At 51.7% G+C, this 13,147-nt stretch overlaps 1 protein-coding gene across 1 annotated transcript in view; it reads left to right on the top strand.

The window, feature by feature from the left end:
• Positions 1–2,009: 2,009 nt before the first annotated feature.
• Positions 2,010–13,147, top strand: part of PSMC4 (proteasome 26S subunit, ATPase 4) — a 44,798-nt gene continuing 33,660 nt past the window's right edge. The window contains exons 1-2 of the mRNA XM_090128210.1: positions 2,010–2,164; positions 7,087–7,179. Of these exons, the coding sequence (XP_089984336.1) occupies positions 2,129–2,164; positions 7,087–7,179 (129 nt within the window). The 5' untranslated portion in view covers positions 2,010–2,128. The remainder of the gene's footprint in view (positions 2,165–7,086; positions 7,180–13,147) is intronic.

The raw sequence follows: 13,147 nt of genomic DNA on the forward strand, positions 1-13,147 counted from the left end.
GAGGGGGAGGAGCTGTCGGTGGTGGTGGAATATATGGTGGGGGTCCCATGGGGCTATCCTCCTCCTTCCTAGGTTTCTGTTTCTCAGTCTTTCTGTCTGCCTGGGATAGTTTAAGGATCGGGATTGCTGGTCCCCCTGGGCGTGTAACCCAGACAGCTGCATATTCACCCTCTTCCTGACTAAAGGGTGTCTTAGCATTAACACAAAAGTTTAATTGTTGCTATACCCAATCTTCACTGGACTCAAATTTTGGCCACCGGACATTGGGGCCAATCTCCTTATCTCCCCATACTTTCATGCAATAGTGAATCATCTTAGTCTTCCTCCACATTTCTAACCTGAATGCTAGAGGGGAACGTTTCATGGTCACAGGGTCCTTACTCTTTCCCTGTCCCATCTTCCGGAGTGCCTTCACTCAATCGTGTGTGCGTTTCACTCACTTCCCCTCGTTTGTGGCTCACGCCTTCGCAGGCAATGAGAACCGCACTACTAGAGGGTCCACACTCGCTTGGGTTAGTCCGAGCTACCGGCTCCCTCTCACACACACACCACTCGTCACACTCCGGGAAACCCGACCCCGACCGAACGGAAAACCCTTGCCAAAACGGCAATTACTTACGCATCCTGCGTCTTCGTCCGGACTTTTGTGCACAAAATTTAAGGGGTCGACCGGTCCTTCCTTGCCTCTTTGCTCTTAAATTTCGGATCGTCGGTAGGAGTAAGGCAAGGAATCAGGAGCGGGGCCGCCAGTTCTGGCGGGGCGCCTCCCCAACTCTCAGAATCCTGCCACTATTCCTATCCGAGTCACGGCACCAATTGTTATCGATAAAATAATGGACCAAAGGTTAAGGAGCCAATAATTGAATTTATTGATTATAATGAGCAAAGAACAAAGAGGCAATGCAGCGCTGGGCGACAGGGGACTCTGCGTTCCACCAACTGCCGCAAAGTTTTAACCCGTACGCGGTCCTTTTATGCAGTTCATCTTCAGTATTCGCGTCCTCCCCCGCATTCCTATTGTGGCGTACTCTGCGCATGATCTGGCTGTTGCTAGGGGGTCTTATCTTATCCTGCCTTCTGGTGGTCGTATGGGCCTCATACCCTCTCCTTAACCCCGACTGGTGGTTTCCCTTTTATGGTATGCAAGTTTCCTGCTGTGTGAGGAAACAATTGTTGTTCCTGCATGGCTGCTAACTTGCTGGCTGATTGATACTCAATACAGGGCAAAGGTCATCCTGAGCAAGGCAGGCAAACAGGGGGAAGAGAGATACAGCTCAGGACAAACATTCCTACTTTTTAACAAAATGAGGGCAATGTGAGGGGGTGGGGGGAACGATGGGAGTCCTGGAAGGGGAAAAATGGCATAAATTGGGGAGAAATGGTAAAAAATGGGGAGGAATGGTAAAAAATGGGGAAAATCCTGAAGAAATGGTGAAAAATGGGGGAAAATGGTTTTAAAAATGGGGAGGAATGGTAAAAAGTGGGGAGAAATGGTAGGAAATGGGGAGAATTGGATGAAATGAAGGCAATGCGATGGACGGAGGAGTGCTGTAACGGGGGCGGTCCTGGAAGGGGAGGAAAAAACCCCAAAATTTGGGCAGAAAAACCCTGAAATGGGGAAATCCCTTTGGAGTCCCATTCATTCAATGAGACTCCGTTTCCCAGCACCCCCCGCGGCGCAATAGAGCAACTTCCGGTCTTGGCCCCGCCTTTTTTCTGGTCTTAGCACCGCCACTTCCGGTCCCGTGTAATCCCATTGGCCGAATTCTCCATTCATTCTATGGGACTCCGTTTCCCAGCACTCCCCGCGGCATGAGAACACAACTTCCGGTCATAGCACCAGCCCTTTTCCGGTTTGGGGAAATCCTATTGGCCGACGCCTCTATTCATTCAATGATACTCCGTTTCCCAGCATTCCCCGCGGTGTAAACTCGGAACTTCCGATCCTAGCCCCGCCCATTCCGGTTGGGGGAAGTCCTATTGGCCGATGCACCCAATCATTCAATGGGACTCTGTTTCCCAGCATTCCTCGCAAAACGGTACCGGAATTTCCGGTCGTAGTACCGCGCGATTTCCGGCTTTAGCCACGCCTTTTCCGGTCAGCGCCCGTCACTTCCGCCTCGTCACGATGGAGGAGATCGGGGTGCTGTGCGAGAAAGCCCAGGTGGGGGGGGGGGCGGATTTTGGGGTGAAATTCGGGGTTTTTGGGTCACGGAGGGGAATTTTGGGAAAGGGGGGTGAGGGGGGGGGAACATAAAGTGAAAACGGGGCGGGGTTTGGGGCGGAATTGGGGGATTTTGGGGGTGAAATGGGGCGGGTTGGGGGAAAATAGCGATTTTTTGCTGTGGTTTTGGGGGAAATTTGGGGGTTTTGGGGTGAAATTTGGGGCAGAATTTCGGGGTTTTGGGGCGGAATTTGGGCTTTTTGGGGTGAAAATTGGGGATTTGGGGGCGGAATTTGGGATTTGGGGGCGAAATTTGGGGTGGATTTTGGGGTTTTTGTGGTGAAAGTTGGGATTTGGGGGCGGAATTTGGGCTTTTTGGGGCGGAATTTGGGGTTTTGAGGGATTTTAGGGAGGAATTTGGGGTTTTGGGGTGAAATTTGGTATTTTGGGGGTGAAATTTGGGGCAGAATTTCGGGGTTTTGGGGCGGAATTTGGGCTTTTTGGGGTGGAATTTGGGGCAGAATTTTGGGTTTTGGGGCGGAATTTGGGGATTTTGGGGCGGAATTTGGGGATTTTGGGGCGGAATTTGGGGATTTTGGGCTTTTAGGGGTTTGGGGGTGATTTTAGGGAGGAATTTGGGGTTTTGGGGTGAAATTTGGGGCAGAATTTCGGGGTTTTGGGGCGAAATTTGGGGTGGATTTTCGGGGTGAAAATTGGGGATTTGGGGGTGGAATTTGGGATTTGGGGGCGAAATTTGGGGTGGATTTTGGGGTTTTTGTGGTGAAAGTTGGGATTTGGGGGCGGAATTTGGGCTTTTTGGGGCGGAATTTGGGGTTTTGAGGGATTTTAGGGAGGAATTTGGGGTTTTGGGGTGAAATTTGGTATTTTGGGGGTGAAATTTGGGGCAGAATTTCGGGGTTTTGGGGCGGAATTTGGGCTTTTTGGGGTGGAATTTGGGGCAGAATTTTGGGTTTTGGGGCGGAATTTGGGGATTTTGGGGCGGAATTTGGGGATTTTGGGGCGGAATTTGGGGATTTTGGGCTTTTAGGGGTTTGGGGGTGATTTTAGGGAGGAATTTGGGGTTTTGGGGTGAAATTTGGGGCAGAATTTCGGGGTTTTGGGGCGAAATTTGGGGTGGATTTTCGGGGTGAAAATTGGGGATTTGGGGGTGGAATTTGGGATTTGGGGGCAAAATTTGGGGTGGATTTGGGGGTTTTTGTGGTGAAAGTTGGGATTTTGGGGCGGAATTTGGGGCAGAATTTCGGGTTTTGGGGCGGAATTTGGGGATTTTGGGGCGGAATTTGGGGTTTTGAGGGATTTTAGGGAGGAATTTGGGGTTTTGGGGTGAAATTTGGGGCTTTTGGGGTGAAATTTGGGGCAGAATTTCGGGGTTTTGGGGCGGAATTTGGGCTTTTCGGGGTGAAAATTGGGGATTTGGGGGGGGAATTTGGGATTTGGGGGCGAAATTTGGGGTGGATTTTGGGGTTTTTGTGGTGAAAGTTGGGATTTTGGGGCGGAATTTGGGGCAGAATTTCGGGTTTTGGGGCGGAATTTGGGGCAGAATTTCGGGTTTTGGGGCGGAATTTGGGGATTTTGGGGCAGAACTTGGGGTTTTGGGGATTTTAGGGAGGAAATTGGGGATTTTGGGGTGAAATTTGTGGATTTTGGGACAGGATTTTGGGTTTTGGGGTGAACTTTGGGGGTTTTGGGGCGAACTTTGGGGGTTTTGGGGCGAACTTTGGGATTTTGGGGTGTAATTTGGGTGTTTTGGGGCGGAATTTGTGTTTTTTGGTTGGAGTTTGATGTTTTTGGGGTGAAATTGGGGTGTTTTGGGGTGGAATTTGGAGGTTTTGGGGCCGGATTTGGGGTTTTTGGGGGGGAATTTGGGGTTTTGGGGTGAAATTTGGGATTTTGGGGCAAAATTTGAAATTTTGTTGTGGAATTTGGGGCAGAATTTGGGGATTTTGGGGCGAAATTTGGGGATTTTGGGGTGGAATTTGGGGTTTTGGGGGGGATTTTAGGGAGGAATTTGGGGTTTGGGGGGCGAAATTTGGGGGTTTTGGGGTGGAATTTGGGGATTTTGGGGCAGAATTTGGGGTTTTGGGGGGGATTTTGGGGCAGAATTTGGGGTTTTGGGGGTGAAATTTGGGGATTTTGGGGCAGAATTTGGGGTTTTGGGGTGAATTTTGGGGATTTTGGGGCGGAATTTGGGATTTCTGGGGGTGGAATTTGGTATTTTTGGGGTGAAATTTGGGGCAGAATTTTGGGGTGAAATTTGGGGATTTTGGGGTGGAATTTTGGGATTTTGGGACGGAATTTGTGTTTTTTGGGTGGATTTTGGGGCGGAATTTGGGATTTTGGGGCGGAATTTGGGGTTTTTGGGGTGGAATTTGGGATTTTTGGTGCAGAATTTAGGGCAGAATTTTTTGTTTTGGGGTGGAATTTGGAATTTTGGGGCAGAATTTCAGGGTTTTGGGGTGAAATTTGGGGATTTTGGGGCGGGATTTGGGGTTTTTGGGGTGAAATTTGGAGTTTTGGGCGCGGAATTTGGGGGTTTTGGGTGGAATTTGGGGCAGAATTTCGGGGTTTTGGGGTGAAATTTGGGGATTTTAGGGCGGGATTTGGGGTTTTGGGGGTGAAATTTGGAGTTTTGGGGGCGGAATTTGGGGGTTTCGGGTGGAATTTGGGGCAGAATTTCGGGGTTTGGGGGGCAGAATTTAGGATTTTGGGGTGAAATTTGGGGATTAGGGGTTTTGGGGGTGAAATTTGGAGTTTTTTGGGTTGGAATTTGGGGGTTTTGCGGTGAAATTTGGGTGGATTTTGCGGCGGAATTTGGGTGGATTTTGGGGCGGAATTTGGGGTTTTGGGGTGGAATTTGGGGATTTTGGGGCAGAATTTGGGGTTTTGGGGGTGAAATTTGGGGATTTTGGGGCAGAATTTGGGGTTTTGGGGTGAATTTTGGGGATTTCTGGGGGTGGAATTTGGTATTTTTGGGGGTGGAATTTGGTATTTTTGGGGTGAAATTTGGGGCAGAATTTTGGGGTGAAATTTGGGGATTTTGGGACGGAATTTGTGTTTTTTGGGTGGATTTTGGGGCGGAATTTGGGGATTTTGGGGTGAAATTTGGGATTTTGGGGTGAAATTCGGGGCTTTTGGGGTGGAATTTGGGGTTTTTGGGGTGGAATTTAGGGCAGAATTTTGTGTTTTGGGGTGGAATTTGGAATTTTGGGGCAGAATTTCGGGGTTTTGGGGTGAAATTTGGGGATTTTAGGGCGGGATTTGGGGTTTTTGGGGTGAAATTTGGAGTTTTGGGGGCGGAATTTGGGGGTTTCGGGTGGAATTTGGAGCAGAATTTCGGGGTTTTGGGGTGAAATTTGGGGATTTTGGGGCGGGATTTGGGGTTTTGGGGGTGAAATTTGGAGTTTTGGGGGCGGAATTTGGGGGTTTTGGGGTGGAATTTGGGGCAGAATTTCGGGTTTTGGGGGCAGAATTTAGGATTTTGAGGTGAAATTTGGGGATTAGGGGTTTTGGGGGTGAAATTTGGAGTTTTTTGGGTTGGAATTTGGGGGTTTTGCGGTGAAATTTGGGATTTTGCGGCGGAATTTGGGTGGATTTTGGGGCGGAATTTGGGGTTTTTGGGTGGAATTTGGGGCAGAATTTCGGGGTTTGGGGGCAGAATTTAGGATTTTGAGGTGAAATTTGGGGATTAGGGGTTTTGGGGGTGAAATTTGGAGTTTTTTGGGTTGGAATTTGGGGGTTTTGCGGTGAAATTTGGGTGGATTTTGCGGCGGAATTTGGGTGGATTTTGGGGCGGAATTTGGGGTTTTGGGGGTGAAATTTGGGGATTTTGGGGCAGAATTTGGGGTTTTGGGGTGAATTTTGGGGATTTCTGGGGGTGGAATTTGGTATTTTTGGGGGTGGAATTTGGTATTTTTGGGGTGAAATTTGGGGCAGAATTTTGGGGTGAAATTTGGGGATTTTGGGGTGGAATTTCGGGATTTTGGGACGGAATTTGTGTTTTTTGGGTGGATTTTGGGGCGGAATTTGGGGATTTTGGGGTGAAATTTGGGATTTTGGGGTGAAATTCGGGGCTTTTGGGGTGGAATTTGGGATTTTTGGGGTGGAATTTAGGGCAGAATTTTGTGTTTTGGGGTGGAATTTTGAATTTTGGGGCAGAATTTCGGGGTTTTGGGGTGAAATTTGGGGATTTTGGGGCGGGATTTGGGGTTTTTGGGTGGAATTTGGGGCAGAATTTCGGGGTTTGGGGGCAGAATTTAGGATTTTGGGGTGAAATTTGGGGATTAGGGGTTTTGGGGGTGAAATTTGGAGTTTTTTGGGTTGGAATTCGGGGGTTTTGCGGTGAAATTTGGGATTTTGCGGCGGAATTTGGGTGGATTTTGGAGCGGAATTTGGGGTTTTGGGGGTGAAATTTGGGGATTTTGGGGCAGAATTTGGGGTTTTGGGGTGAATTTTGGGGATTTCTGGGGGTGGAATTTGGTATTTTTGGGGGTGGAATTTGGTATTTTTGGGGTGAAATTTGGGGCAGAATTTTGGGGTGAAATTTGGGGATTTTGGGGTGGAATTTCGGGATTTTGGGATGGAATTTGTGTTTTTTGGGTGGATTTTGGGGCGGAATTTGGGGATTTTGGGGTGGAATTTGGGGATTTTGGGGCAGAATTTCGGGGTTTTGGGGTGAAATTTGGGGATTTGGGGGCGGGATTTGGGGTTTTTGGGTGGAATTTGGGGCAGAATTTCGGGTTTTGGGGGCAGAATTTAGGATTTTGAGGTGAAATTTGGGGATTAGGGGTTTTGCGGTGAAATTTGGGATTTTGGGGCGGAATTTGGGTGGATTTTGGGGCGGGATTTGGGGTTTTGGGGTGGAATTTGGGGCAGAATTGCACACCCAGCCCTGCCCCCCCCAGGAGGACCTCCCCTCCCTGCCCCGCCCCCACCCTGCGCTGCCCTTCCTGGGCCCCGAGGCCGAAGATTTGGAGGATCTGTACAGCCGTTATAAGGTGGGGGGGGCGACCCCAAAACGACCCCAAAACGACCCCAAAACGGCCCCATAGAGACCTCATAGCCACCCCATAGATACCCTATAACCCCCCAGAGACCCCATAACCCCCCATAGATCCCCTGTAGCCTCCCCATAGATCCCGCATAGCGACCCCATAGAGACCCCATAGCCACCCCATAGAGACCCCATAGCCACCCCATAGAGACCCCATAGAGACCCTATAACCACTTCATAGAGACCCCATAGCCACCCCATAGATCCCCCATAGATCCCCCATAGCCACCCCATAGATCCCGCATAGTGACCCCATAGAGACCTCATAGCCACCCCATAGAGACCCCATAGGTACCCCATAGCCACCCCAGAGAGACCCCATAACCACCCCATAGAGACCCCATAGGCACCCCATAGCCACCCCATAGATACCCCATAGCCACCCCATAGAGACCTCATAGCCACCCCATAGACACCCTATAGAGAACTCATAGCCTCCCCATAGAGACCCCATAGAGACCCCATAACCACCCCATAGAGACCCTATAGAGATCCCATAGCCACCCCATAGAGACCCTATAGAGATCCCATAGCCACCCCATAGGTACCCCGTAGATACCCCATAGCCACCCCATAGAGACCCCATAGCCACCCCATAGAGACCCCATAGGGACCAATAGAGAGACCCCATAGAGAGCCCATAGAGACCCATAGGTACCCCATAGCCACCCCAGAGAGACCCCATAACCACCCCATAGAGACCCTATAGAGACCCCGTAGTTACCCCATAGCCACCCCGTAGATACCCCATAGCCACCCCATAGAGACCCTATAGAGATCTCATAGCCACCCCATAGGTACCCCATAGCCACCCCATAGAGACCCCATAACCACCCCATAGAGACCCTATAGAGATCTCATAGCCACCCCATAGACACCCCAGAGAGACCCCATAGATCCCCCATAGCCACCCCATAGATCCCCCATAGCCACCCCATAGCCACCCCATAGAGACCCCATAACCACCCCATAGAGACCCTATAGAGATTTCATACCCACACCATAGATCCCCCATAGGTACCCCATAGATACCCCATAGCCACCCCATAGAGACCTCATAGCCTCCCCATATCCACCCCATAGAGACCCCATAGTCTCCCCATAGATCCCCTATAGATCCCCCATAAATATCCCATAGCTGCCCCATAGATATCCAATAGATACCCCATGGATCCCCCATAGCCACCCCATAGATCCCCCATAGGTCCCCATAGTCACCCCATAGAGACCCCATAACCACCCCATAGAGACCCATAGAGAGCTCATAGTCTTCTCATAGATCCCCCATAACCGTCCCATAGAGACCCCATAGCCTCCCCATAGATCCTCCATAGCCACCCCATAGATACTAGATCCCTCATAGCCTCCCCCTAGGTACCCCATAGCCACCCCATAGATCCCCCATAGCCACCCCATAGGTACTAGATCCCCCATAGCCACCCCATAGATCCCCCATAGCCACCCCATAGATCCCCCATAGCCACCCCATAGATACTAGATCCCTCATAGCCTCCCCATAGATCCCCCATAGCCACCCCATAGATACTCGATCCCCCATAGCCACCCCATAGATACTAGATCCCTCATAGCCACCCCATAGCCACCCCATAGCCACCCCATAGATACTAGATCCCCCATAGCCACCCCATAGATACTAGATCCCTTATAGCCACCCCATAGATCCCCCATAGATCCCCCATAGGTACCCCTTAGAGACCCCATAGCCACCCCATAGGTACCCCTTAGAGACCCCATAGCCACCCCATAGAGACCCCATAGCCACCCAATAGCCACCCCATAGAGACCCAATAGCCACCCCGTAGATACCCCATAGCCACCCCATAGATACTAGATCCCTCTTAGCCTCCCTATAGGTACCCCATAGCCATCCCATAGATCCCCCATAGGGACCCCATAGAGACCCCATAGCCACCCCATAGATCCCCCATAGCCACCCCATAGATCCCTCATAGCCACCCCATAGATCCCCCATAGCCACCCCATAGATCCCTCATAGCCACCCCATAGATCCCCCATAGATCCCCCATAGGTACCCCTTAGAGACCCCATGGAGACCCCATAGCCACTCCATAGAGACCCCATAGCCACCCTATGGAGACCCCATAGCCACCCCATAGATCCCCCATAGGGACCCCTTAGAGACCCCATAGCCACCCCATAGAGACCCCAGAACCACCCCATAGGGACCCCATAAAGACCTCATAGCCGCCCCATAGATACCCCATAGCCACCCCATAGATACTAGATCCCCCATATCCACCCCATAGATCCCCTATAGCCACCCCATAGATCCCCCATAGGTACCCCTTAGAGACCCCATAGCCACCCCATAGAGACCCCATAGCCACCCAATAGCCACCCCATAGAGACCCAATAGCCACCCCATAGAGACCCCATAGAGACCCCATAGCCACCCCATAGAGACCCTAGAACCACCCCATAGGGACCCCATAAAGACCTCATAGCCGCCCCATAGATACCCCATAGCCACCCCATAGATACTAGATACCCCATAGCCACCCCATAGATCCCCCATAGCCACCCCATAGATCCCCCATAGGTACCCATAGTCACCCCATAGAGACCCCATAACCACCCCATACAGACCGACCAACCCAACCCCATCGCTGCCTCATAGCTGCCTTATAGCCACTTTCAGCCCTATATCTACCCTATAACCGACCCTATAAGTGATCCTATAACCAACCCTATAGCTGACCCTATAACCGACCCTATAACCGACCCCATAACCCCGCAGAAGCTGCAGCAGGAGCTGGAGTTCCTGGAGGTGCAGGAGGACCAACCCAACCCCATCGCTGCTCCATAGCCACTTTCTGCCCTATATCTACCCTATAACCGACCCTATAAGTGACCCTATAACCAACCCTATAGCTGACCCTATAACCGACCCTATAACTGACCCTATAACCCCGCAGAAGCTGCAGCAGGAGCTGGAGTTCTGGAGGTGCAGGAGGACCAACCCAACCCCATCGCTGCTCCATAGCCACTTTCTGCCCTATATCTACCCCATAACCGACCCCATAACCGACCCCATAGCTGACCCTATAAGTGACCCTATAACTGACCCTATAACCGACCCTATAACCGACCCTATAACCCCGCAGAAGCTGCAGCAGGAGCTGGAGTTCCTGGAGGTGCAGGAGGACCAACCCAACCCCATCGCTGCTCCATAGCTGCCCTATATCCACTTCTAGCCCTATATCTACCCTATAACCGACCCTATAAGTGACCCTATAAGTGACCCTATAGCTGACCCTATAACCGACCCTATAACCCCGCAGAAGCTGCAGCAGGAGCTGGAGTTCCTGGAGGTGCAGGAGGACCAACCCAACCCCATCGCTCCTCTATAGCCACTCCTAGCCCTATATCTACCCTATAACCGACCCCATAACCGACCCCATAGCTGCCCCTATAAGTGACCCTATAGCTGACCCTATAACCGACCCTATAACCGACCCTATAACCCCGCAGAAGCTGCAGTAGGAGCTGGAGTTCCTGGAGGTGCAGGAGGACCAACCCAACCCCATCACTGTCTATAGATGCCCTATATCCACTTTCTGCCCTATATCTACCCCATAACCGACCTCATAACCGACCCCATAGCTGACCCTATAAGTGACCCTATAGCTGACCCCATAGCTGACCCTATAACCGACCCTATAACCCCGCAGAAGCTGCAGCAGGAGCTGGAGTTCCTGGAGGTGCAGGAGGACCAACCCAACCCCATCGCTGCTCCATAGCCACTTTCTGCCCTATATCTACCCCATAACAGACCCTATAAGTGACCCTATAACCAACCCTACAGCTGACCCTATAACCGACCCTATGACCGACCCTATAACCCCGCAGAAGTTGCAGCAGGAGCTGGAGTTCCTGGAGGTGCAGGAGGACCAACCCAACCCCATCGCTGCTCCATAGCTGCCCTATATCCACTCCTAGCCCTATATCTACCCCATAACCGACCCCATAGCTGACCCTATAGCTGACCCTATAACCGACCCTATAACCGACCCTATAACCCCGCAGAAGCTGCAGCAGGAGCTGGAGTTCCTGGAGGTGCAGGAGGACCAACCCAACCCCATCGCTGCCTCATAGCTGCCCTATATCCACTCCTAGCCCTATATCTACCCCATAACCGACCCCATAGCTGACCCTATAAGTGACCCCATAGCTGACCCTATAACTGACCCTATAACCGACCCTATAACCCCGCAGAAGCTGCAGCAGGAGCTGGAGTTCCTGGAGGTGCAGGAGGACCAACCCAACCCCATTGCTGCCTCATAGCCACGCCTAGCCCTATATCTACCCCATAACAGACCCCATAGCTGACCCTATAAGTGACCCTATAACCGACCCTATAGCTGACCCTATAACCCCGCAGAAGCTGCAGCAGGAGCTGGAGTTCCTGGAGGTGCAGGAGGACCAACCCAACCCCATTGCTGCTCCATAGCCACTTTCTGCCCTATATCTACCCCATAACCGACCCCATAGCTGACCCTATAAGTGACCCTATAACCGACCCTATAGCTGACCCTATAACCCCGCAGAAGCTGCAGCAGGAGCTGGAGTTCCTGGAGGTGCAGGAGGACCAACCCAACCCCATCGCTGCTCCATAGCCACTTTCTGCCCTATATCGACCCCATAACCGACCCCATAGCTGACCCTATAAGTGACCCTATAGCTGACCCTATAGCTGACCCTATAACCGACCCTATAACCCCGCAGAAGCTGCAGCAGGAGCTGGAGTTCCTGGAGGTGCAGGAGGACCAACCCAACCCCATTGCTGCCTCATAGCCACGCCTAGCCCTATATCTACCCCATAACAGACCCCATAGCTGACCCTATAACCGACCCTATAAGTGACCCTATAACCAACCCTATAACCGACCGTATAACCCCGCAGAAGCTGCAGCAGGAGCTGGAGTTCCTGGAGGTGCAGGAGGACCAACCCAACCCCATCGCTGCTCCATAGCTGCCCTATATCCACTTCTAGCCCTATATCTACCCTATAACCGACCCTATAAGTGACCCTATAAATGACCCCATAGCTGACCCTATAACCGACCCTATAACCCCGCAGAAGCTGCAGCAGGAGCTGGAGTTCCTGGAGGTGCAGGAGGACCAACCCAACCCCATCGCTGCTCCATAGCCACTTTCTGCCCTATATCTACCCCATAACCGACCCCATAACCGACCCCATAGCTGACCCTATAAATGACCCTATAGCTGACCCTATAACCGACCCTATAACCCCGCAGAAGCTGCAGCAGGAGCTGGAGTTCCTGGAGGTGCAGGAGGACCAACCCAACCCCATCACTGCTCCATAGCTGCCCTATATCCACTCCTAGCCCTATATCTACCCTATAGCCGACCCCATAGCTGACCCTATAAGTGACCCTATAGCTGACCCTATAACCGACCCTATAACCGACCCTATAACCCCGCAGAAGCTGCAGCAGGAGCTGGAGTTCCTGGAGGTGCAGGAGGACCAACCCAACCCCATCGCTGCTCCATAGCTGCCCTATATCCACTCCTAGCCCTATATCTACCCCATAACCGACCCCATAGCTGACCCTATAGCTGACCCTATAACCGACCCTATAACCGACCCTATAACCCCGCAGAAGCTGCAGCAGGAGCTGGAGTTCCTGGAGGTGCAGGAGGACCAACCCAACCCCATCGCTGCTCCATAGCTGCCCTATATCCACTCCTAGCCCTATATCTACCCCATAACCGACCCCATAGCTGACCCTATAAGTGACCCCATAGCTGACCCTATAACTGACCCTATAACCGACCCTATAACCCCGCAGAAGCTGCAGCAGGAGCTGGAGTTCCTGGAGGTGCAGGAGGACCAACCCAACCCCATT

Source organism: Phasianus colchicus, chromosome 32 (assembly GCF_987193195.1).
Source record: "Phasianus colchicus chromosome 32, bPhaCol1.hap1.1, whole genome shotgun sequence".
In the NCBI taxonomy this organism is placed as follows: domain Eukaryota; kingdom Metazoa; phylum Chordata; class Aves; order Galliformes; family Phasianidae; genus Phasianus; species Phasianus colchicus.